The following is a 25,234-nucleotide window of genomic DNA, read 5'->3' as shown; positions in this document are numbered from 1 at the left end:
AGCGTGACTCGACGGAAAAACAAACGAGTGATCAACTGTGCTCCATCTGCTCCCTCTCTGGTCGGACGGTCTCCAGGTGAACCAACTCCTGTACTGTTGGGAGGGGGAGGACGCTCCAACGTCTACTCAACCTGTTTTAACCCCCTCAGCGCTCCCTTGGTTGATGCAATCTCTCACCGCAATAAAATAAAGTACATGAGATGGATAAAAATGCCAACATTTTATTTATTCAACTATATCAAGTTTGTTAAATTTAAAATCCCAAACTGCAATGAAAACACAAAAGTAGCTGTTATACATCATGTATAATAGTTTTGTGGGTGTGGACATTACAGTTCAGTTCTGGTGCCATGAGGAATAAACTAATTGCAAATATAAACAAGGGCCCTCCCCTTCAAAGGGGAAAATGTTCATTAATGCCTCTGACAACACAGAGATTGCCTCCATTAATATGACAGCATGCCCAGTAGAATATTTAGATATAATAACCAGAACCGATCTCTCTCATTAAGGCACAGGAGCAGCACCAATGGCTGCTGACCACATTAAAACCAGACAACACATCCTTTCTGCTACGAGCGTCGTCCCATCACATGCAAGATGCTTTGTAGTCTTGCTGCAAAAGAAGAGCAAGCAGGGTAAACATCTGGAGCTGGAATGGCTTGTCCATGACGCTGTGCTGCTGGTTTCCTCTTCAGTTTTCAGGTTTTGAGTCAACTTCAGCTGAGCCAGAGGTGAGATGTTGCCGTGTGTATTCCCAAATCAGCAGGGCGGCGCTCACGTGCACGTTGAGGGAGCGGGTGACCCCTTGTTGAGGGATCTCCACACACACGTCAAACATTTGAAGTAAATTGGCAGGAATTCCTTCTCGTTCATTGCTACACGAAGGAAAAGAGAAGAACAATTGACTGTAGTGTGGGACAAAGACACAGAGACATTTTGCATCTACAGATAAGGTTTTCATATATAGATGCCACCGTTTTCGTAACAAAGCCACTAGGAGTTGAGCTATTTGATGCTTATTTCTAGATATCTTTAAAGGAATAATTACATTTTTGGAAAATATGTTTAGTTTATGTTTTTGCAGAGGTTTACATGAAGATAATTACAATATATAACAAGATAATTAGAGAGCTTTAGAGGTGCTGCTGGGTCAATTTTGTCATCTTTCGTGTTTCTTCTATCTTCAGTCAAATAGGTGTTGGCTCGAGCTACATATTAATGTACAGACAAAAGAGTAGGATTGATATTTTCGTCCAATACTAGTATTTACAAAAACATCTAATTATTCTTTGAAATGACATTTTTCTTGGACAGGAAAGTCTAAGAAATAATTCACAGGGACATCACAAAACGACTGGAATATGTAGAGTAACCACAAAAGGGACATTTTGGGTGCATTTCTGTGCTTTGTCAAAAATGAATAAATTCCACAGCAAGACGTGCATTGGAATGTGCATCCCGTCAGCAATAAGGCTACTTCAACTTCTTCATATCTGACAGATTAACATCAGGCTAACTGTTCTCTCAGTTTAACCCTGATGTGTATCGTCTACGTTCAGGTCATTTTTATTTCAGCTTTCGTTTGGCTCAATGATGCTTTCCAGTTGATTTAATGTAAGAAACCTCAACATGAGCAGCCAACTTAATCCCTCATAATTTCCACAATTAAGCTTTTCATACAGATGACTCGTGAGCTCAAATCCAAGAGCAATTCAAACTGTAATCAAGCGAGTATATACTGCGACCCAGCTATATGGGCCATGCAAAGCAAACATTAAGAGGTAATGAGTTTGGTGAGTCCACAGAAGGTGCCACACACTGAGGACGCCTGATATGATGAGCTACATTTATAGTCAGTGCAACTGGGTGAGATAATGGCAGCCTGATGAGAGATTAGAGCTGGTTATGATGTGCTGGGGAGAGAACAGCTGTGAGAGCACTCAGGAGGCAGCTCACACACCGACTGTTTAAGCTAACAGCAATGCTCACACCTCTGACTGAGCAGGGTAAAACAAAACAGGACACCTACACAGATGTGATACATATAATATCTCCCTTCAGACCAGCTGCACGACTGCAGTGCACATTTAGTAAGAAGAGGGAATCATGCTGCCGTCGCAAACGGCACAAGCTTATAATTACAGTCATGTTCACTTAATGGTTTAAACGAACTGATGAAAGCCACAGTGAAGCGTCGCAACTCAAACGACACTCGAAGGTTTTTCTGCTGCTGTCATCACACTGCTTGTATTGGTTTGTGGGATTCATTTCCCGTGTTCTCCTCCTCAGGGAGAACCAATTACAGTCCAGCATGCCTCAACAGGTCCACCATGGAGAGGCGAGGCGCAGGCCCCGCAGGGAAACACTCTAAACTGGTTAGATAACATTAATAGCTTTGTCAGCTCACTCTGCTATCCAAGTGAAAGTCAAACAGGAGCATGGGAAGACAGAGGCCTGCATGCATTTGTGCTGATTTAACGAATTGTGTGTAGGTTTCCTCATTGATGAAAAAAAAATGAGTGTTTAATGCTGTCAAACCTCTGTTCACGCTGCTGGTATGAAATGCTGCTGGAAGATCGTAGGCCAAGGGGGAAAACTAACAAATCAACTGCAAAACACACCAGAAACAGTGGATAGTCGGGCTGTTATCTTTCTGCTTATCCAGGCTTAGCAGAGTTTTCCAGACCTCCCTCTCCCCAGCAATGTTTTGCAGCTCTGTCTGTCAAACTTCCTCCTTCCTGGTCCCTTTCAACAAAACAGCAGCTGCTCTACTTTACTTCCTCTGGATATCTTCTTACTGTAACCAGCCAGTCTACGAAGGAGGCTCATTTCGCTCGCTTGTATCCCCACTTTCATTCTTTCGGACAATATCTAAAGCTCATGAGGTTCTGGTAAATCCAGATATTTTTCCTCTGCCTTTGCTCCTTCTTCCCTACAACAGCCCGGTACGGGTGCATTACTGATGACGCTACATCAAACCGCCTGTCCATCTCATACTCCATGACTTTTTTTTCGACCTCCATGCAACACTAAAGAAGAGAGTGTTTGCCAAGACAGTCCAATAATGTCCATAGCCTTCAGCACCTCCGAGTATATCTCCTTCAACCCTGGTGCCTTATCGTAGAAAAGCTTTTTGACTCCTCCACAGAAGACATGTTTGTCGGGTTCAGGAGTTCCTGAGAGGTGATGATCCATATCCCTGAAGCAAATCTGCTTGCATGCCTTTGAATGCTGCCTGGCTGACAATGCAAATGAACACACGCTTATCCCTGCAAGTGGTGAGCCCAGAAGGCGGCGGCTCAATGTAGATTTCTAGGGCTGTGTCCAGCAAAGCCCCTGGGTCTGGACGGGGCTCCCTGGTTTCCCTTTTACAAGCTAGATGCTAGAACTCTTTTCTGGCTCATAAGTGAATCACTCCTGGTCCGGTCCCTCCCATGGGCCCACGTTGCCTTGGGAGAACATACCAGGAGCTATTGATCCCGTCAACACAGCTCCCAGGTTCACACAAACACTCTGACATAATTAAGGGGGCATTCATTAGGAAGGCAGCCCTCTTGTTTGCAACCCTAAACCTTAAAAAGCATACATGCTTTGGAAACATACCCCAAAAGTAACAGGGTCTTCTCAGGGAACTGGTAGTCCTGGAGGCTCTGACTGTTGGCCGTCTGCTCCACTCCAACGATACAGTACCCTTCACTCTTCTTCACCTGCAGGAAGTCAGTGAGCTCCATCGGCTTCACCTGATGAACAGATATAGTTACTTGTCACTTAAAGATGACTTAAATACATTTTTTATTTTAAACACAAATTCACAAAATCAAGATCAAGCAACACCTTTTCACAATTGTGAAAATCTGTTAGCCTGTCACATTGTAATCACATCAAAAGCACGTGTTCACTTAGATGCTCTCGATTTGGATCAACATCAGGGTATCAGCAAGTTTCAGAGAGACATATTTGAGACTACTAAAAAGTGCAGTTACTATGCAAGAGGCAGAAAGATAAAAATTGAGGCCTAACAGAGAAACCTGGATGAAGCTCAAGTAGAGGTAGCATTTAACATCCACCACTTCTAAATGAGTCAAGATCCCCAGGATAAAGTAGACATTACGATCACGAGAGTAAACTGTGAGATTGTTCTATGCACTTTACCTCCAATAGAGGAAGCCACAGCTCAGATGAGACGCTCAAAGACTGAAAGTGTTTGTCACTGACGTGGCGGAGGTTATCCAGAACCAGAGCACTGGCCCCAAAGATCTCACAAGTCCTGCACAGACCTGCACAAATGAACAAATGAAGACAGAGTCGGATATTAATCTAAACATGAACTGAAATATTCCCACAATATGAACCTATGGTTCAAAACAATACATTGTGACACATACAAGTAGGAAGGGGACTTTTTTAAATATGTTTTTTGGCAGTCGGTGGCACCAATGACTAAATAAATGGCACTAGTCCATCATCATGGGCACAGACAGACATAAAAGGTACATCTGTAATGGCAACTGAGACGGCAATTTCTAGTAAAACATTGACAGAACGGCCAAGCTAATGTTAGTATCCAGTATCAATATTGGTTTTGAAAATGGATATTTTCCTCTATAAACAAATTCTGATTGATTCAGACCCTTATCATCCGAGACAAAAGCAAATGAGTACACGTGCAGAGAATATAAAATAGGAGTGTCTGTGATAAAGCTGGGCATTCCCTGTCTAAACTGGGCATGGCTTTAGCGGCAGCTGTGTTTGACCTCTTTGCCCGGATCATCATTGGGAAAGCAAACAAAAGCCTGTAATGTTAGTTCTTCACAATATTGCACACATGACGAAGAAAGTTCCAGACATTTTACATCATGTCCCAATGAAGAAAAAGTAAAGAAAGTGTAAAGAAGTGGTGCTGCTAACCTCCTAGATTGGTGGGCTTGTCGATAAGTGAGGCTACCACCAGCAGGGCACCATGCAGTTTGCCCAGTCGAGCAGCTCTCTGTTGGGGAACCAGCTGAAGCTCAGGCTCCTGCTCCTGGATCCCCAACCTCCAGGGAGTGATCTTCTTTTGCACCTCGGCCCAGCGCTCCTCCTTATTCTGCTCGCCTGGGAGACACGACACCACAGCCACTCAATCAGAGATGAGGTAAGATTATGGGCTGCTGTATCAAGTAGTCCTCTGCTCGTAAAAAAACTATACCTTTGTCTTGCTGGATCCAGTCTCCAGGCTGCAGCTGGCTTAGGTCAGGAGCAGGATTTCTCAAAGGAAAAGATGGACTTTCAGAGAAACATATCAGTTTGTCAAACTTCCAGGGTGGAATCCACTCATCATCAGCCATCTCTGACAGACCGGGGAACGTATAGAATATGGTCTGGCAGAGAAAAACACAGATAGAAAACAAGTTCGTTGTGACACTGTGTTACCAAATTTGATCTAGCTTAATTGGTTCGGCAGGAACACATGAGCAAACCTCAACACTGTAATCCCTGACAGGATGAAAGGCACCAAAGAAGAAGTGCTCCTGAATCCTTGTCCAGTTCCTGTTGGCATTTCTAAATGGTGAGAGAACAAATACTAAAATAAATACATAAACACCCTACAATGTATTTTTTGGAATTATTGTAGCTGCTCCACTCTCACCCACTGTTCTGCATGGCCTCGGCCTGGTTCAGACAAGCCTGGATCACAGTGGACAGCCCTCCCAACCCAGCAGCCCCTTCCTCTGCCTGGACCGCGGCCAGACTCCACACCCTCTTCAGGGCCAATAAGGCATACAGACGCACACTGAAGTTATGGTTGAAACACCACTGCAGAATGATGTCCAGTGCTTTACGCAAATGCACATCCTTTAACACACACACACACACACACACACACACACACACACACACACACACACACACACACACACACACACACACACACACACACACACACACACACACACACACACACACACACGCGCAGGGAGAGAGATCTTGTAGATATAGAGATGGGATCCAAGGAGATTGTTGAGTGGAGAAAATAATCAAAGGCTTCACCTTGTCCGGAAGGTGAGGAATGATGACCTTGAAATGTACCAGGACTGACAAGAAGGTGCAGATGCTCGTCTTGGTCTTGTCATGATCCTGTGCAGAAAAGAAACAAAACAGAATAATTTAATGATTTCAATCACGATGCCGTATGTTCTAGGTAGGTCACCAGTGGGGGAGCTCACCCTGTTGAAGCAGGCCCAGAAGCTGTCAATGTGACGTGGATACTGGACGAGGATCAGAATCATCATCCACTCGATCAGGTATTTGACTGAGGCATGGTTGCTGCAGAATCCAGCTTCAAACACAGAGTTCAGCACGCTGGCGACAAACTCCTGCACACAGACGCACACAAACACACACACACACACACACACACAGTCAGTATCTGAGTGGTTCTTTCCTGTGTGATTGTAAGTATGAGTGTAATTGTCTTACCTCTCTGAGTTTGGGCAGCAGCAGTAGCAGTGTTTGCCATACTCTGTTTTTGACACGGTGCTGCAGGGAGTTGCTATAGTAACGCATTTTAGACTTTGAGATGTGGTTATCCTGAGGGATGGAGTGAAGGAGTTAACAGAAAATGGGGTTCAGTGTGAAATGAGCAGTAACTGATGTTTGATTCTGAATATCATAGAACAACACTTATTTGTTGCAATACATGAACGTAATATTACATTGTGTTAGAGGTTAGAATATTAGGGGAGAGGTTGAGATATTTTAAGGTTGCAATATAAAATGTCTTGATCAACATATCTGGAAAATATTCTCAGAAGAAAACAAAAATCAAGATATACAGTACATACATCCTTAAGACTGGTAATAACTGAGTTCTTGTTTATTAACTTTCAATGGAATTGTGTCTTAATAATATAATCATAGCTGGATTTTGCTTTTCAAAATCGTTTTGAGTATGATGAGAAAAATAAACTTTACATGGTATAACAGTTAAATATTTTGTCTAAAGAGTTTTGTAAATGGTTGAATATATAATTTTGTTTGATTTTGTATACAAACATGAAATTGGGATAATATTAACACTAATACATAAGTTTGTGACACTTCCCTAAGATAGCTAACCTTTTTTAACAAATCCATAATTAGTTCCTCCATCAGTCTTTCATGCTGCAGATTAGAAGAATCCAGCTGGTTGAGGAAAGCGAGGACACATGTGCGGGGCAACTGGTCATCTCTGTTATCGCTGGAAAATACAAATTGAAGAGTGAAAACATTTGCACACCAAAGAAGACCTCTAGTGGCACAATCTGAAATCACAGCCACACAGAAGAACACAGACTGCTCCATGGAGAACGGCAGCCCACCTCGTAACTGCAACATTGGCAGCACACTCTTCACCGAGTCGCTCCACATACGTTTGGACATCCTGCATGAGCCTTTGAAAGATAAAATAAATGTGTTTTTTTTTAAAACACGGAGAAACAATTGAAGAAATCTGAGAAATGCTGTTATGAGTTACCGTTGGTCTCTCCTGAACACTGGTCCGTAGACACATGCCTCAGTAAGTATGTTGACGTGGCTGAAAACACTGGAAAACACAGTGTCGCTGCTGCCTCGGTCTGTGGGCAGCCACGTCTGACAGCAGTGTTGAAGCAGCACACCGAACACGCCGCTCTTTGACTGAGACAGCTCCATCAACTCAATGGCAATCTAAAAAACAATCACATCATCACACATACATGTATTGTATGACAGATAAGTGGCCCACACTTCCTTTGCAAGTCAACCAGCCTGATCTGAATCACCTGTTTCAATGCGGCCAGAAGCGTCGGAGCAGAAGTGTCTGCCAGCTCAAGCAGGTCACGGTGGAAGGCCATGGAGATGAAGCCCTTAAGGGCCGGCCAGAAGTCATGGGCGTTGGTGCTCAGCCCCTGCACCAGCTCCCAGCTCAGAGTCACAGCTTCCACACACATGGCCTCCTCATGAAGTAGTAACTGGGATCAAAACATCACCAAACCAGACGCTTCATCAGATCACACTTCATCTGATGTTACCTTAGGTTATGAAAGAAATTGTTTTGGCTGTAACTTTAAGGAGCTCCTTGTTACAATCTTGTTTGAATTGCTTAAATTTAACCAAATATTCTTGAAGGACTCACTTGAGGCAGCACTGTCTCCATGAAGGTGAACACAGGCAGAACCAGGTCACTGGGCAGCAGAGCTAGGGCCTCTACACCGCAGCTCAGGGCAGTCTTGAGAGTCTCTGGGTCGTTGGAGATCTCTTCAGACTCAGGAATCCCAAAAGCCTTCATCAGAAAGCTCAGACAGATCCACTGGTCCCGCATAAAATTGGCGGCTATGCGTCCCCAGTCCTGCAACACTTCAGTATCACTAAAGAAAAGAAGGATTATACTTTACCATGCTGGTCGGGTGTTTATTTATCATACACTTTAAGGCTTAACTAGTACTCTCAGCAGACTTTCACTGACCCTGAACCATCTCCTGTCTGCGGTTTCTGCAGTCGTTTATTGAAGTTCCCCAGACTTTGGCATGAAGATGACGATAGATTGTAGAAGTAGTCATTCAGTAATTTCAACGCAGAAATGGTCTCTGATTGCATGTCATTTCTTTCCTGCTCCACAAGACCACACACCGTAGCCAGGGATGCCATAGCGACTGCTCTGGAAACCTGGCTTGCCACCGAGTGGATCTGGCGATGGAAAAATAAACCGTGTTACATCATCAAGCAACCAAACTAATGTATTATAATATTTGTAGTTGAGATTTGCACCTGCTGGTTTGGTTCTTGCAGAACCTTGAGGCTGTACTTGATGAGTTTAGGGAAATAGGTCTGCTGGATTTGAGTGTGGTGCTGTGGTGTAGAACGGCACAGGCCCACCATCTGCCTCAGGACACACAGATACAGGTCTGCCCGCTCCACATCAAACAGCTGGAAAGAAAAACAGCCCCAGTACATGTCAGAGCTAGCCACCTGGCAATATATGCTAATTGAAGTCACGGTGACTCGCCGTTTACCTCCTGCAGCTCACCAAGCAGCCGCCTCAAGATAAACTCCTGGATCGGATCGACAAGTTTAAAAATGAGCCTCTTCATGGCAACCATCACATTGTCCACTGTGAAAAGCAGAGCGGGAAGAGTCGAATGTCACACAGTCTCTGAGCTACTTAACACATGAACCATGACAGGAAATACTAGACGCAAACCTGGACAAGAAGACACAAAGAAAAGTTAAGTTTGACTTTTCTTCAGTTCAGCGTCCTGAGAATGTGAACAGAATTCATGAAGGACATCAATTGCAGAGGGCCGAGATGTGTTCTTGTTTTTAAAATAATAGAATAATTTGATCTAGAAGCAAGCTGGAATAAATAATATTACTAAGGTATTTTTAAAAAAGCTGAATAAGAAAGGAATAGAGACAAAATCCATTGTAAGTTATGAAAAATATAGTTAAAGGGATTAGTATTAGAGGGTACTCCATAAGCAGTTCGAAGTATAAGATGCAAGAAAAAAAAAAAGGGAGCAAGAATCTCACAATTCCTAAAATGTTGTTCCTGACTTGTTTTGTTAATTGTCAAAAAGCACAAATACATTTTTTTACTTTACAATTAAAATATTTCACTTAGCACCTTGTAAGATTGCATAACAAATTGATATGATAGTGAGATATTTCCACCTGACAGCTCAGCACGTGAACATGAGTTGGGAGTAAAGGTATACAATGTGTTCATTGCATGAAGGCACCCAAACATCTACTATAGCTACTGCTTATGCTTGAGGGTGGACGTGTTCGCTATATCAATGGATCAGTGTTGTTTACACAAACATTTCTCCTCTCCAACACACTCACAGCTTGGTGTTCCTCCGAGCTGGAACAGTTGAAGCACGAGCTGCAGGCTCTTGTCACTCTTACGCAGTGGCAGGTAGACATTGGTGCCAACTCTGCTCAAGGTGACCAGCAGGGGAGACAGCAGCGACAGCAGCGACTCCAGAGTGGCGGCGATCTTTGCTTCGGTATGATTCTGTTCCATGTCCACACACAGAAGTATGGCCCTGGCCAACTTATCAGCCTCTCTGGAGTCAGGCAGCCTCTCGCTGTCACCTGAAAAACAGGGGAAGCTAACTTAAACCAACTTATCCAACACACCGATAGAATCCTACTCTTAATCTTGAACAGTCACACCTCAGACTTACCCAAGCTAGCTGGGACTCGGAGATAAGTGAGCATCTCGCTTTGAACATAGCCTCTTACAGTTTCTTTTTTCGTGCAATCTTCATCCAGAAGCCTGGGCTTGAAACTGCCCTCATTGTCCGACAGCCAGACACACAACTGCAGCAATGTCACAAATATGCAGGGTAGACAGTCCATTTTACAACTTCTCGAAAGTCTCATCTTAACACAACGAAATGTTCCTTCAAATGTCTCGAACACATCGTACCTGATTCCAAATCTGCGTCCTTCTTGAAAGTGACTCGTCTGCACGAAAGTCCATCAGGAAAGTAAAAACGTCATCAAGGGTCACTGCGCTCTGAAATGAGATTTTTCAATGATGCAGTTCACTTACTTTAATGCCATTTATGAAAGCACAGGGGCTGGACAAAATAACAGAAACACCTTACAATGCAGAATAAAAGCTCTACCGTGAAGGAATTAATTAAACTTTACATTTGTAATGCTGAAGTTTGTGGTTGTTATTACTGAGGACATTTCTAAGGTGAATGTAAAAAAAAAACTTTATTTTTGTGTTTTACTTACATGTGTGTGCTATTTTTATTTATGAAACAGCATAACCTAAAAAACTGAGAAACACAGCAAATCCGTACATTTGATAAGGTAAACCTAGAAAATAATTTGTATTTTTTTATATTGGTTTGATAAAGACTTACATAATTAATTGAGAAATGAATTGTTATTAATGGATTTTCTGTTCATTAATATAAATGAACTATTAAAACAGTTTTTTTAATTCATACTGCGCTAGTGCATCACCTGGTGAGGGTCTTTACTTGACTCTCACAACATTGACTAAGAGCATATATACTTAAACAATAAAATTCCTGGTACTTTAAGAGTCAAATAACAATAAACATAATGACCATTACGCTGTTTCAAATAGCGCTGTCAAATTATACAATAAGGCGTCTCAGTTATTTTAATATTAAGTAAACTATTAATGTCCTACCACTTCTGTGAGACAGAGAGCACTATTCAGCAAGAAGCACTGAGCAGCGCCTCTCAGCAGCACCTGATGAGTGATCATGGTGCAGCGCAGCACCTCCCTGTAAGACACAGCGAATCAAATGAGCATCCCTATAAAGCATAACAAGCTTTCTTGTGTAACTGTATTCATGACGAGGTACCTGAGGGCAGTGAGCCCCTCGATCCCCAGCAGTGGACCTGGAGGCAGTTTTGATAGAGCCTGGGAGAGGAAGAGGAGGGGTGCCGCACACCAGTGCTTAGAGCACAGCTGCTGAATCATCTGCAGCAACAGAGGGCCTTTAAAGCAGAAGAGATGGGCAATTACATTTTTAGCCATGAGACTCGAGTCAGAGATTTTTTAACATTTATTCTCTGCAGCGTCCGATTCCTTTTACCTCTGTGCTCTGACGGTAAACTAGTAAAAAAGGTGATCATGAAGACTTGCAGTTTAGCACCAATCTCAGGGCAATCTCCTACACTCTGCCCGACTGACCTGCAGGTGGACAGATTGTGGGTTAATGAGGCCTGATGCAGAAAGAATTATACATAATATAATAATGACATAACTACAGAGATCCCTCCTTTTATTTAGTGTTTGGTTTTTAAACACTCACTTGTGAAAGAGTGACGTTTCGGACAGAACATCCATAAAAGGGCCAACGATGAACTGAGAAGCAAAGCAGCAGAAGAGGAAATGATGTACGTGTCACTGAATGAATAACTCTGAATCACATTGAATGCATTGTGTCTGAGCCTGTACCTGAGAAAAGGACAAAGCAAAGGCCGGCTGCTGAAGGACCTGCAGCTCCAGCAGATGACACACTCCCTCTCTCATGAGGGATTTATTCTCACTGTGGAACATCCGCTGGTACACACACAGCAGCCAGGAGGGGTGGAAGAGTTGACCTGAAGCTGCGACACAGACACAGCACTGAAAAAAGAGAAGTACCGACTACCAGGTGGCACCTTCACATAACTTATCTTCACTTATCTTTATTGTATGATTGCAATTTTTTTATTTTCTTATTCACTGACTCATGTTTATTAAACTGAAAACTCTCCTGAAATGTGGTTGTAATAAGACAATGAAAAAAGTGTGTTTATGAAATTGCCAGTAGAAGATGAATTAATCAGGTCAGCAATTTTTTAGTTCATGGAGAACTAAAGTGTGGAGCCGATCCCTTTTGATCGTTTTAACAGCTCTATCACTTCACATGACCTTCACCAAAACAAAAATGTCTGAAATAAGTAATTTGCTAAGGAGGGCTTTAAAACAAAAATTTCAAAAATATTCATGTGAACAAAAGTATTGCTTTATATATTACCAAAGTCTAGTGTTACCTTGACTATCATTTACTGTTGTTTGGATCAACGTGTCTATTCTGTTAAGAACTGGCCGGACAACATGAATCTGCAGCGGAAAACAAAACAGAGATGAGCAACATTACAAAACTGTGTGACGAGTCCTATTTCTGAACTGGTAGCAAACCAACAACCATGTGGGGTTTTCTACCTGGTTTTCTTCCAGGGTCTCCATCACCAGTGCATAGTCCTCCCAGAACTCTCTCAGCAACTTACTCCTGCTCGGGGCCCATTTGAACAAGATGTCATCTGCAACAATCCACAACCCCCCAAAAAAGGTGACAACTCAAACGAAACATCACCAGTGAACTTGTTCCATTTGTTCCAGTGTAATCTGAGCATTTTGTTGTGTGTCTATCTATCTATCTATATATATATATATATATCTATATCTATATATTATACCTTCCTCTGATGGAGAGAGAGGGCAGTCCAACCCCTCCTTTTCTGCCAGGGACACACACATTTTCAGCAGGTACAACGCCCTCTTTCGTGACACGCCGTCTCTGTGCGTCAGTCCATCTTGAACCATCCTCCAGAACTGGACGGACAGACGAGGGTCGAGGTCACAGGTGGAGGAAGAGGAGGGGAGGCTGCGAGGCTTCAGCAGGTGGTCTGACAGGGCGGTCAAACACAGCAGTGTCCGCTCCGTGACCACAGGTGTGCGGTCAGTGGAGTGCCAGCTGCACATGTCCTCCAGGATCAGCTTGAGGACGCTCGTTAACCTCGCCCCGCTGCAGCAGTTAAGGACAGTTAAGAGAAGCCTGACAGTGATTTTAGAGACCTGCGCATCGGGGAGTGTTTTGATGCAGGACAAGGCACATGACAAGGTGGTGAGCGTCAGCTGCTCGTCCACTGACAGGGAAGGCACGAGAGCAGCCATGACTTCACTGGCGACTTCCACACAGAGTCGTCCTGGACCGGGAACCTCCTCCGACTGCTGGAGCGACGGCAGGACTGACAGGGCCACTCGCCCCGGCAAAGCCTCGTCACACAGCGGGACACAGGCACTCACGAGTCTGCAGACGGCAGCGGTGGTTTCCCTGCATCGCATGCCCTCGCCGGCTTCCGTTGACACCTTGTTGAGAAGAGGGAGACACTGGTTCCAAACCACTGAGTTTATTTGATCTACAATAGAGCTTCTTTTCGCGGCTGAAAGCGGAGTCGTGTCCGACTCGGACAGAATGGGTCCGAGTCCTTCAATGAAAGCTGTCAGCGCTTCTACTTGCTCCGTCCCCGGCCACGAGTCACTCGGCCAGGTCAGCGACTCAAACAAGACGTCGTAGTCAGGAGAGCTGGACAAGACCGCGTTAATGAACACGGAAAACATTGTGACAGAGAAGCTGCAAGAACCGAGGAGGCTCTTCTCGCAGCATCCACGGGGAACACGTTGTTCCAAACGGAATGTAAACTTCCGCAAACGTCATCGCAAACTCTCGCGAGAAGTGACAGTAACGGAATAGCGCTGAAGTTGAAAAATCTTCAAATATTTAACACTTGTGAAAAAGTGAAGAGACCCGTTTCCTTCAGTTGGATTCAGAATTTATTCTCACCGTAATAAAAAATAACGTTTAAATACAAATGCATTGTTTCGTATTGTGCATTTCTGACAGTTGTTTGACTTAAAACTGTGTTCATCATGGCTAAAAACATCCGTTCAGTTCCAATTATCATTTATAAAACCATGATGATAATGTCTGAGAAAAAAAAGACAGATACACGTTGTCTGGGAGTTACATAATACAAAAATACTGCAGATTCATGATACACCTACTTGTTACAGAAATAGAGTTTTAAAATGAATACTTTTCTGTTGTAATGACAACATTGGAGAGAGAGGTTAGAATAGAGAAGCTTTGGATGAATACAAGCTGGAACAGATGTTACATTTTCCACATATGGAGCTACCTTTCTGTAGCGGACCAATATGAAAAGAAAAAAACAGTGTACACTATACAAAAATAGAGTATATTACAAAATATGATTTTAAAAAAAAAAACAGTATAAAAGAATACAGGAGCACAAACACTAGCACAGCGGCTTCAGCATTTTTTTCCTGAATAAAACACGGACATTTAAGTGTTTACATTAGCAAGGAAAATATAAAAATGTTAAACGTTTAACCCAATTCAGACATTTTAACAGCTTGAACTTATAAAATTAAATGAGAAATGTGATAAAATAGTGCAAGTAGTATGTACACAATATACAACATAAATAAATATGCTCTGTTTACCGATGTTGCTAAACTAGATCTGTTCTCTCATCCACCAGTTTTTGATGAGGAATGAGGGGTTTTGCTATTTTCAAAGTCTCTGCAATTTTGAAATGCACACATCCTGTGTTGTCATCATCACCACATGCAGCAAAAAACACTTGAGACATTCAGGTGTTGGCAACCTACACATTAATCTGCACTGTAAATGAATGAAGAGAAGGCATATTTGTGAACATCAGTAATCGGTGTATTCAAAGTATGAATTCCAGGAACTGTTCATCACTCAACATGTCCAGGGAGAGGCAATTGGTAGACCGTCGGCCATAGAAGGAAGATTTGGCTTGCAAGTTAAGAAGAGGGTAATAACTGTGATCAACAAGGGTCTTTGTGTTTGTTTTGGCATCTGGGAGGCCAAAGGTATAGCTGTGGGAGGAGTCAGATGGCAATGTCGTCCCCAGGGGTGCCGTAGGTGGAAACGGACGTACATCATCTAGACTGTGGCTGTGCCGATCCACACAAACTTGTGCTCTGGATTTCAGCATCTAGAATATAGACAGGAGGTAAAGATACAAGCTAATGCAATACGACAGAAAGGAAAAGAGAAGAAGGTCAATCGACAGAAGCTGGACGTCCAACCTGTTTTAACATATCCTTGTTACGTAATTTCCCAAGTTCTTCTTCACTATCTGGGGGACACGCTTTGTTTCCTGGAGAGACCAAAATATTTGCACATTTGAACAAACATATTGTTTAAATAACATTCTGTATCATGTCATTATCAAATGATTCATACCTGGTGAGCAAGTCTCGAAGGAGAATTCTGAACAATCCACTGACAATCCTTCAAGAAGATCAGCCAACTGGAACATCTCATGAGGATCATCCACAAGGACCTCCGTTGGACTTCCAATATTGGTATCAATCTCTGGAAAAAATGTTTTAGAAATTTGATTCGGGCAATTTTGAAAAAAAAACTCTGTAAAACTGCAGTAACCATGTAAGTATTTAAGAATACAAAGAAACAAACAAGAAAATAACTTTGCACACAGGGCTTGAGCACACTACAGCTTGAGGTACTGGCTATTGAAAGAACACATATGCATGAAAATATGGAATAATGACATCACACGATATATTTATAGAGCAGTTAGTTTTGTAATGGTGCGTAGCCTGAAGAAAAAACTGCAATTATCCCAACTGTATGGAACTGCTTCCTTTTTTAACTAATATGTCAGGTATGCACAAATATTGCTGAGCAATCTTCCGTTTTTGAAGGTACATCTTTATATACACACCTAATATATTCTTACATTACTATTCCATTTGCGTCGCTCAATTAATTACTTCGGGACACACTGCCAAGTACGTCTTAAGGGTAAGGGTGAATGATAAACTTATCATCATCCACCTCTAATATCCTCAACAGTTCACCAGTAAACCATTACTCCCAAGTTCAGCATGACTCACAGCTGCTTTCCTGTCTATCAACTAACTATTTATTCAACAAACGTAGCATTGGTTTACTGGAGAAGAATGGATAAAATGCCTTGTGTAAAAGGTGTCAGTATAAAATTCCTCTTACCTTCCTCTTGCCAGCCCTCATCTTCTATTCGAGCCTTACTGCCCGTGTCAAAGCCAGAGGTATGGGAGCTGCCACGGCTGGCTGCTGAGCCAAAACACTTCCCTGCTCGCCGTTGCTCTTCCTCCTCCATGGAGGCCATCTCTGTGGAGGTGCTGTGTTGGCGGGCGTCAGCTTCTATTCCAGAGCTAATGGTTGAGTGTCGGGACAGGCCAGGGCTGCTCTCACTGCCAGGGGGGTCCAAGTCCAGGTCATCACTGATGTATGACTCTCTGTAACGCTTTTTATCTAAAATGAAGAAAGTATTGTTGTTTTTTAAATTGGAACATAGATTATGTAAACAAACTAAGGTTAGTGTTAAGAAGTTGATAGAAATAACTGGAGATATACCAAGGATACAGTTGTCTTTGGTAAACTGGACTGGCAGAAGCTGCTTGTAAAATGCTAGAGATAATATTGGTAACCCTTTAAGGGTTGCTGAACCCGTTTAGACTACAACACACCAGAATACTTATTTTCAAAAGGAGCAGCAATAATTATGCTTTCTTTAATGCAAGGTTGTCCCATAGAGATACATTTAAACAACAACTGTGCAACAAATGTGACTATTAACACAAGAAGAAGCCCTCAAAACCTACCTCTTCAAACTCGCCTTCACCTGCTAACCTAGCGCTATATACAATTGAATTATTATTATTATTATTATTATTAAGAAACCTTTTGCTTTATTTGTGTGGGAACAAGTGTCTTTTCCTACGTTCTGTCACTGGTATTCTGCTGAGTACAGGTGACTCCCAGCCAAATTACAACTGATTCTAATCATGCCTTTGTATCCTCCCTCCCTTACCTTCGCTCTCCTCCAGCTGGCGTATGTGTTTGAGGGCAGGCTGGAGGCTGAGGTAGAGGCGATGGCTGCTGCTTAGGTGCAGGAGGAGGTGGCGAGAGCGAAACGATGACCCAGTGTAGTAAACTAGATTCCTGGCTGATGGCAAGCCATCTGGCTGGATCTCAAATTTCTTACCCTGGAATGGGACACTACATTATGCAGGGTGTACATAGCTAATGGCCATTACATAATGACCACAATTCGGCCAGAGAATGGAAATGAGAAGTGTGCATACCAGGAAGGTGAGACGGCCCACATTTGACCAGGGGAAGTCATACAGCAGCTGTCGCATGTTGTTTACTTCCTATGAATACAAAACACACACACACACGCACACACACACACACAGACACACAGACACACAGACACACAGACACACTTAAAGAAACAGCTCAAAAATGTTTGTGATTTGTGACTTTTGTGTTTGAGCAACAAGAGAAGTCTCATGTGTACCGGTAGTCTACAGAGATATATTCTTAAATTAATGATCAATAATCAATTGTCTTTTTGTTCACAGAAACCATCTGGACTCGGTGAAGAGGCCAAGGGCTTCTCGAGGTTTCTTACGGTCTGTTGGCTCTTTAATCAGCCAGGCCTGGAGCCCTAATCCCCCCCCCCAAATGGACCCTGATGGACAGATCAAACAACTGACGGCAGATAACTCTTATCTCCTGATGCACTGCTGTTGGTGGCAAACCCCCACATTCTTCACACGTCTAGTCAGAAGACTAGAGTTTGAGCAAACGCAGATTCACTCCTATGTACGCATGTGTTGACGCACATTCTATGCATCAATAACACACTTGCACATGCACATACCTGATAAACTTGCATTCCTCGCAGGGTCAGACCAAGCAACGCCGTTCCTCTCTCTGCCTTTTTATCCTGAACAAATGAATGATAAGATGTCAGAGTGGCATGTGAGCAGTTCAGATAAGATATCTATTTCACAGTTCCCTCTCCTACTCCACTGGGAAACACTGGGCTGCTGCTTGCAACAAATTAAAAGTGATAAAACATTACACAATGGATGGGCCAGCCTTCAAAATATCACTCATTAGATGAGTGATTCTTGGAATAGGAGGACAGTAAACTGGATGAGATGGAAGGTTACATAACGGCCCCATAATCATTTGTCCGGCAAAGCTCAAATGAAGCCAAACTAACTGCATTTGTGTTGGAAAAGACATTACTTTAGTCAAACTGAAGAAATACGTTTGGATTGTATGCAGGTAAAAATGTGCTGAAATCAAATTCCATTTCCCACCAGCCTTCATAATCCTCATTTCTTATGTTAATGATATCGATCAAATCATGCAAACACCCTGCAGTATTAAGTGTGTATTACAAAAATCTATTGTAGCCATTCAACTAAATTGAAAAACGAAATTGACTCGTGACCTTTTGCAGCTTGTAAAATGTGACAGGTACATCCTCTAGTCGACATGCCTCCTTGATGAAGAGCAGCACGGCATCCCGAGTAGACATGCCCCACAGCTCCTGATGCACCTTGGGCCCATGGCAGAGGAGGTAGTCTACTCCACGCTTAGCTACAATCTACAGAAGGAAAAAAAGGGAAGGACATGGATTGGACCCTCAAAATATGAAATAATAAAATGTATTATGGATGAATATATCATCATTTTATGCTGATTATCAAGTTACATTGAAAGCTTTTTAAATTGTATTTTTATTTTTAAATATTGTTGTCACATAGGTGCCTGCCCCAGGGCACAGTGACACCTACCCAAGGGGGAAAGTACTCCTTCAGTTCAAAGTAAGGAGTGACCTCTATATTCTCCTTGGGCATCGGGTGGTCACCGAGATCAGCCTGCAAGGCGTAACCTGCCAGCTGGAAGTACACTTCTTCCTGCTGACGACATTCAGAGCGAAGAACCCGCTCCCGTAAGTCAGAGTAGTATAGATGTCGCGCCTTACGTTCACTGGTACCACACAACGAAAGAAAAAAAAAGAGGGGAAGAGGGGCACAAAAAAGAGGACGAAGGTGGATGAAAAAAGCCAGCTCATCTTGTAGTAAGTGACATGCATATAGAACATGTATAGAAGGACATACCAAACGAGTCTACCGTTTTCTATGTAGTACTGCACTTTGAGGCAGAGCACTAGAGGCAGTGGTCTCTTCAGTAATCCCTGTATACAAAAATAGACACGTTAGAGAAAGTCTGTGTGCATCTTTTTGTCATGCTAAATAAAAAGTGGGAGCATGTAGGCCATAGAAATGTGCCTCACAATTAACTGAGCCTCTGAGTTACAGCAAAATGCTCCTAATTTAGTCCACCAAAATGTTATACCCTTTGCAGGAAATCGCCTTACCTTTCCAAAATCTTGCTTCCATTCCTTCGGAAAGTATTTAGTGAGTTTCTCCTCCATGTCTAAAAAGATGTGTTCATTGTCTGGGATGGAGAAAGACAACCAGGAAACCAGCCGACAGTTAGCGAGCAAACAAAACCATAATGTAACCAAGCGTGAAATGGGTTGAACAATGGAATTCATTAGGGTAAAAGAAAAAAGCCTTTGTTCTTCCTTTGTGAATGAGGCTACGAGGAAGCAAATGGCAACAATGCACATTTTAATGTATCTATTTTCTAATTTCAGTTGTAGCATGGCAGCAGAGACCACACACTGCTAGCAGCGCTTTGTCTAACGTTCTGAAAATGTGTTGAGGGATGAGTCGATGCATTGAACAAAGCAGTGCTTTTATCTTGGAATTTAGCTTTTTATCTATCCATTTACCAACGTAATGAGGGGCTAAAATGCCGTTTGCAACCTGTGCTGGGAATGAGGAGGTTGTATCACTCTCAGCCTGGTCTTATGAGTCATGACTTGGGCATTTTCCATTTGATCCACCTTATCTCTTTTGTTCAACTTTGTGTAACCACATCTTGTTTTCCAAGCTGTTTCCCAATCGTTCCTTCAACCATCCATCTCTCCTTTCAGCCGACTCTGACTCATTGTGACTCTTTCACCCCTCGTCCTTCATTGAAGTCTTTGCGTAAGAGTTTAGTGAGCCGGCCTGTGTCATGACGAGTTCCCCTACCTCTTTTCCCTTCACTCCCACCCTCCTCTTCTCATCATCAATCCATCCCTCTCCTGAGTGAAGAGGAGGAATGCAGGGGTGCATTCCAGGCTTAATGAAGTTAATATTGCAGGAATCCAGGCCTAAGTGATCGCTGAACCAACACCACAAAAACAAAAGGTTGCTTGTTCAAGTGGTGAGCCACACAAGATTACCGGGGCTTTTCAACGTATTTGTACAAAGAAAGAAAGTAGAAACCCGAGAAATCTGAAAGTTCAGAACTTTGTGCAGTGGCTCAAGTGGATTACAACATTCAATTATGCAGACTGGAAGGGCAGAATTAAATGTTTTGGCTTTTGTGGAATAGCTTTTTAACAGAAAACATTTTCCACATTATTACATAAACAAGAGCCACTAAAAGAGTAGCCACTGCAAAGCCCTGCAGTACATTGTTGTAATGCTCTTGTTTATAATCTAACTTCTGAAAATACTGTCGATTGCTACAGTGCCAACAGCCCTTTCAGGTTCAGAGGTTGAGCGGTCAATGAGGAGTAAACTTACCTCTCACCACTGTGAGGCCAAAAAAGTGCAGCTCTTTGATTCCAAGAAGCTCTGCCACTCGATTAAAAACATACTGTCCTGTGGACTTTGGCTGGAGCAGAAAAGACCAAAAAGTATGCATTCAATAAGCATTCACAAACTATGTAGTGCAGTTAAGATATTGTAAAGATCAAAAGAACGTTGACCATCTGTTATGACCTGATGATGATGGTTAGGAGGACAGCTAGAGACATATTAAAAACACCCACCCCAACAGTGATGTCCAGCTGGTCTTTGTTGGGGAGGAGAACACAAATGGTTCTCTCCTGCTTTATCGAGGTGGACATGATGTCTTGTGTGGGTTGGTGAAAAGTACTTTCTCTCTGTTAAAATGCCTCAGTGTTCTCTTGCTTCCTCTATTCTTTACGTTGTTATCTGTTCCAGAGAGATCCGTCCGTATTGCACCTGAGAAGACAGGTAGCATTAGAATGAAACAAGCAAAGAAATGGAAAAACATGATGCAACGACAGTTCAATGTCAAAGATGAAGACATCAGAATGGAATTTAAAACAGATCTAGTCAAAGCAAAAACAATCCAATACTCACACACACAATTACGTGGATGTTTTACCACCACATTTGTCTTCCAGAAATGCGTTAATCTTCCAAAACTGAATAAAACACGTCATGACATAAACATCTTGACTCAAATTATCAGCAAACACGACAAGAGAGTGTAAAGATAAGTCATTAACTGGTGACAATCAATCAGACAATCCTACTGCATGTCCTTTATATTCCAACAGTAACTGCAGCAACACTAAATTGTAAAAAAAAAAAAAAAAAAAAAAAAGATTTGTGTTATTGCAGATGATGCTTAAGATACAAAAACAAATTGTCACAATGTGCAGAGACAGTCTACTTCAACCATGACTCATTTCTGAAGTTTGCCTAACTATGCTGACCTGAAGCGCCTACTGGTACGAGACTCATCTGATTAACTTCTCAGAATCAATTAATCAGGTTAATTACACTCTGATCCCCTTAAATCCTGCTCTTGACTATAACCAGTGCAAAAGCCCGTAACTAAAGCAGATTGCTCTGGTGCCAAAAAGTAGATGATAAACAGCATGGTAAGGGAACTTAGACAAATACACTTTGGTTTCTTTGTGTTATACTTGTGTCTTCTTCCACCAAACTTTATAGCACTTTGGCTTTCACCCTGGGGAGAAATATGTTTGCATATGTTTTACATGTTTGTTTCTCTAAATCACAAGAAAATATAACATTATAAAAGGTAATGCAAGTGTACAAAACAAGTTGTGGGACCAACAAAAGTAGTATGTTCTTGGCTCAGAGAGCAAATCATTTGTCATACCAAATATGATTATGGACGTGTTCAAACACAGCCTCACTTACGTCTGTGTGTCAGAGCAAACAGACATAAGAAAACCTGAAATACCAGTATCTTGAACATCTGACCTGTTTATGAGTCAAACTATATTGTACATTTACACTGTTACTGGAGCAAATGGTAAAGAACAGACTCAAATATTGTATATTTTTCACACTAATGTATACATAATTATTACATCATCCTTTTTAATAACAATCTAGTTTTTGAGGGCTTCTACAATATCATTCATGCCCATTTTGTAAGTGTTGTACCTCTCTACTCCGGTTGTTCAATGTACTATGTGTGAGCTATACTGATGAAAATATTGCAATACTACTGTGTGTGTGTGTGTGTGTGTGTGTGTGTGTGTGTGTGTGTGTGTGTGTGTGTGTGTGTGTGTGTGTGTGTGTGTGTATATATATATATATATATATATATATATATATATATATATATATATATATATATATATATATATATATATATATACACTTACATACATACATACGTACGTACGTGTGTGTGTGTGCGCATGCGTGTGTGTGCGTGTGTATATATATATATATATATATATATATATATATATATATATATATATATATATATATATATACACACACACACTTACATACATACATACGTACGTACGTGTGTGTGTGTGTGTGTGTGTGTGTGTGTGTGTGTGTGTGTGTGCGCATGCGTGCGTGCGTGTGTGTGTTTATAACTAAGATACTGGAGGTTGCAGACAAAGGCAAGACGTGCAATGAGACTGAGAAATAGAGACAAAAATACCTGGAATTTGGGCTTGTGGAAGTTTGTATCTGCCCTGATGGAAAACTGTTTTACACTGTACAGTTTAATAACTCAAATACTTGTTTTGCTATAGAAATACTGTAAGCATACGCCTTGTTAGAAATCTTTACTTGCAATGTATTGTTTGGACAACAAGCATTTGGTTGTTCAATATGAGGACTCGTTCCAAACTTGACTAAAACGCAATATAAATTAACTTGAGAGCCAAGGTTGGATTAAAAGATACAATGGACAACAACTACAATAAACAACAACAACAACAACAAGCCTGTTATTGATGACACAGGAAAACATACATTTACTTGAGAGGATACTCAGTTATTAATGCTGTCATGTTACTGCACATCCATATAGGCTTTGCATTTTTATTCTGTTGCATATATATTGAGTATTTACCATACTTAATATGTATATGTTTACTCTGTAAATTGCTTGCTGCTGCCACAAAGAAATTTCCCCCTGGAAATGAATAAAGTATCTATATATCCATCTCATAGTGAAGCAACACTAACCTTCATCAGCCTCACATCCACAGCACAATCAGGAGAGCCACAATAGTCTTCACTGGCTCCCACCTCCACAACAAGTTTACTATCAGCCCAAACTGTGCTGGCTGACGTCTTCAGACATCCCCCTTGTTGCTGACTCGGGGGAAACTTGGCATCACATGAAAGTAGCCATCTGTACGCTTTAATTCACGACCAAGACTGCCGTAATCCCTGCTTCTAAGTGTCTATTTGAAAAAGCATCACCTTCTGCACTCGTCTCGCTCTTTGAAGGGCGAGGGATCCGACAGCCATACAAGAGTCCAACAAGAGTCTGTAGCGTATCTGAATAAACACAAAACACCATGTTTCTGATCACTTGAAAACAATAAGGTGAGCCACCTTTTCAGTATGGAGGGTGCGTTTCTTACTCAGAAAGCTAGCAGCCGCTAGTTCCGTCAAAGTTAACTTAGTTAGTCACACGTGGTATGAGTTAAACCCCTCAAACTAGAAATAAAGCAGCTGAGGCTGAAGTGATACAGTTTCTGAACTAACGCCGTGATAACGTTGAACCTCGGGGAGAAGTGTGTTTGCTCGGGTGGTAAGTGAACGCAACAAGTGCATCTCTGTCTGGCTAACGTTACTCATTTCGCGAACGATGGGCAGTAAGTTACTTACCATCACGTCATACGAGTCGAAGGGGGCCAACATTCAGTCTCAGGTTGTTGTGGTGATTGTTCAGACTCAAAAACTACTTTTTCTATACGAATAAAATCATGACAGAAGTTTGAAGGACATCAGTTCATCCCCTTCTCGACCCATTGCGTGCAGCAGCGCAACTCCCTTCAACGTCCGTGCAGCTCAAACGATTGAGCCATACCATTTCGGATAGTTGTAGGGGTCGTCTAATGTGATTTAATTATTGATGGTAATGTTTTTCGTATTTTTTTACGTCAATATTTATTGAGTTATGAGTTTTACCTAACAAAAAATCATTATGCATACATACATGAAGATAAACATGAATATGTCAACGTGGTTCTCAACAAACATGTCCCCTATTGTTTAGTTGGTATAGCCGATCTCGTGCTAATTAGAGGCCCAGGCAATACATTAATGTAGGACCTTGCTCATGCTTTGAATAGGCTCCTATCAGGTTTTCCTTGAACATAGACTAGTGTTCAATGAGTATATCGGTCGCTCTTTATAATAAGCACACAGTAATGAGTATTCATGTTGGAATAATGCTTTATAAATTATGAATTAAGCGTTTATTCATACTTTACTAATGCTAAATAGTGTGCACTTTTTATAAAGTGCTACCAACATATATTGTATTCTTCAGTTTTTTTTTATTTGTTTTTTTTTTTACCAATGTCAGGTCTGAATCAAAGTTGTTGTGTTTCCACTATTAGCCGTTGTTGAAGTGGATAAAGTAATCGAGTCTTCTCTGATAATCAAAACACACCATATGACTTCTTGTCATCGCGCTTGTTATGGTCAATGTGTCGCTCCCCAAAAGAAGTCTGCATGCGGCTTTATTTCCTTTTTTTAGTGTTGCAATAAAAATAAATAGGAATGTTTCTCCTGGACTTAAAAGTGATTATTTTTATATGAATGTCTATACTGTATTATTGTGGGTTTACAATGTCATATTGTAATAGACAGGGAAGTGGTTAATCTGCCACAGATTAGTCCGTCTACCTCACAGTTTATCTTTTT

The 25,234-nt window shown here is 41.8% G+C and overlaps 2 protein-coding genes across 3 annotated transcripts; both read right to left on the bottom strand.

The window, feature by feature from the left end:
* Window positions 1-218: 218 nt before the first annotated feature.
* On the bottom strand, window positions 219-13,964 carry tarbp1 (TAR (HIV-1) RNA binding protein 1). 2 transcript variants are annotated; one of them, XM_068568188.1, is made up of 29 exons: window positions 12,964-13,964; window positions 12,710-12,807; window positions 12,538-12,607; window positions 11,957-12,108; window positions 11,811-11,863; window positions 11,592-11,689; window positions 11,358-11,493; window positions 11,180-11,276; window positions 10,436-10,525; window positions 10,191-10,326; window positions 9,847-10,098; window positions 9,015-9,112; window positions 8,770-8,928; window positions 8,468-8,688; window positions 8,138-8,369; window positions 7,785-7,973; window positions 7,499-7,689; window positions 7,344-7,415; window positions 7,102-7,222; window positions 6,463-6,573; window positions 6,210-6,359; window positions 6,034-6,120; window positions 5,633-5,838; window positions 5,463-5,544; window positions 5,192-5,363; window positions 4,912-5,097; window positions 4,156-4,280; window positions 3,607-3,743; window positions 219-878 (listed from the first exon to the last, which is right to left on the bottom strand). In XM_068568188.1, the coding sequence occupies exons 1-29, from the start codon at window positions 13,886-13,888 to the stop codon at window positions 695-697; spliced, it is 4,830 nt and encodes a 1,609-aa protein (XP_068424289.1). In that variant the 5' UTR covers window positions 13,889-13,964; the 3' UTR covers window positions 219-694. The 2 variants fall into 2 exon arrangements, with proteins under 2 accessions (XP_068424289.1, XP_068424290.1); XM_068568189.1 differs by having other exon boundaries at window positions 11,957-12,102.
* Window positions 13,965-14,114: 150 nt separating this feature from the next.
* Window positions 14,115-24,350, bottom strand: zgc:172136 (uncharacterized protein LOC566376 homolog). The gene is made up of 14 exons (XM_068568190.1): window positions 24,191-24,350; window positions 21,088-21,283; window positions 20,840-20,930; window positions 19,576-19,655; window positions 19,316-19,392; window positions 18,989-19,184; window positions 18,643-18,798; window positions 18,061-18,126; window positions 17,477-17,545; window positions 17,203-17,377; window positions 16,359-16,643; window positions 15,570-15,701; window positions 15,413-15,483; window positions 14,115-15,318 (listed from the first exon to the last, which is right to left on the bottom strand). Exons 2-14 carry the CDS (start codon window positions 21,163-21,165, stop codon window positions 15,028-15,030), a joined length of 1,767 nt encoding a protein of 588 aa, XP_068424291.1. The 5' UTR covers window positions 21,166-21,283; window positions 24,191-24,350; the 3' UTR covers window positions 14,115-15,027.
* Between the last annotated feature and the right edge of the window lie 884 nt (window positions 24,351-25,234).

Source organism: Clinocottus analis, unplaced genomic scaffold (genome assembly GCF_023055335.1).
Source record: "Clinocottus analis isolate CAN_PGR_092001 unplaced genomic scaffold, fCliAna1.0.p SCAF_8, whole genome shotgun sequence".
Classification (NCBI taxonomy): domain Eukaryota; kingdom Metazoa; phylum Chordata; class Actinopteri; order Perciformes; family Cottidae; genus Clinocottus; species Clinocottus analis.
This window is presented reverse-complemented; position numbering and strand designations above follow the sequence as displayed.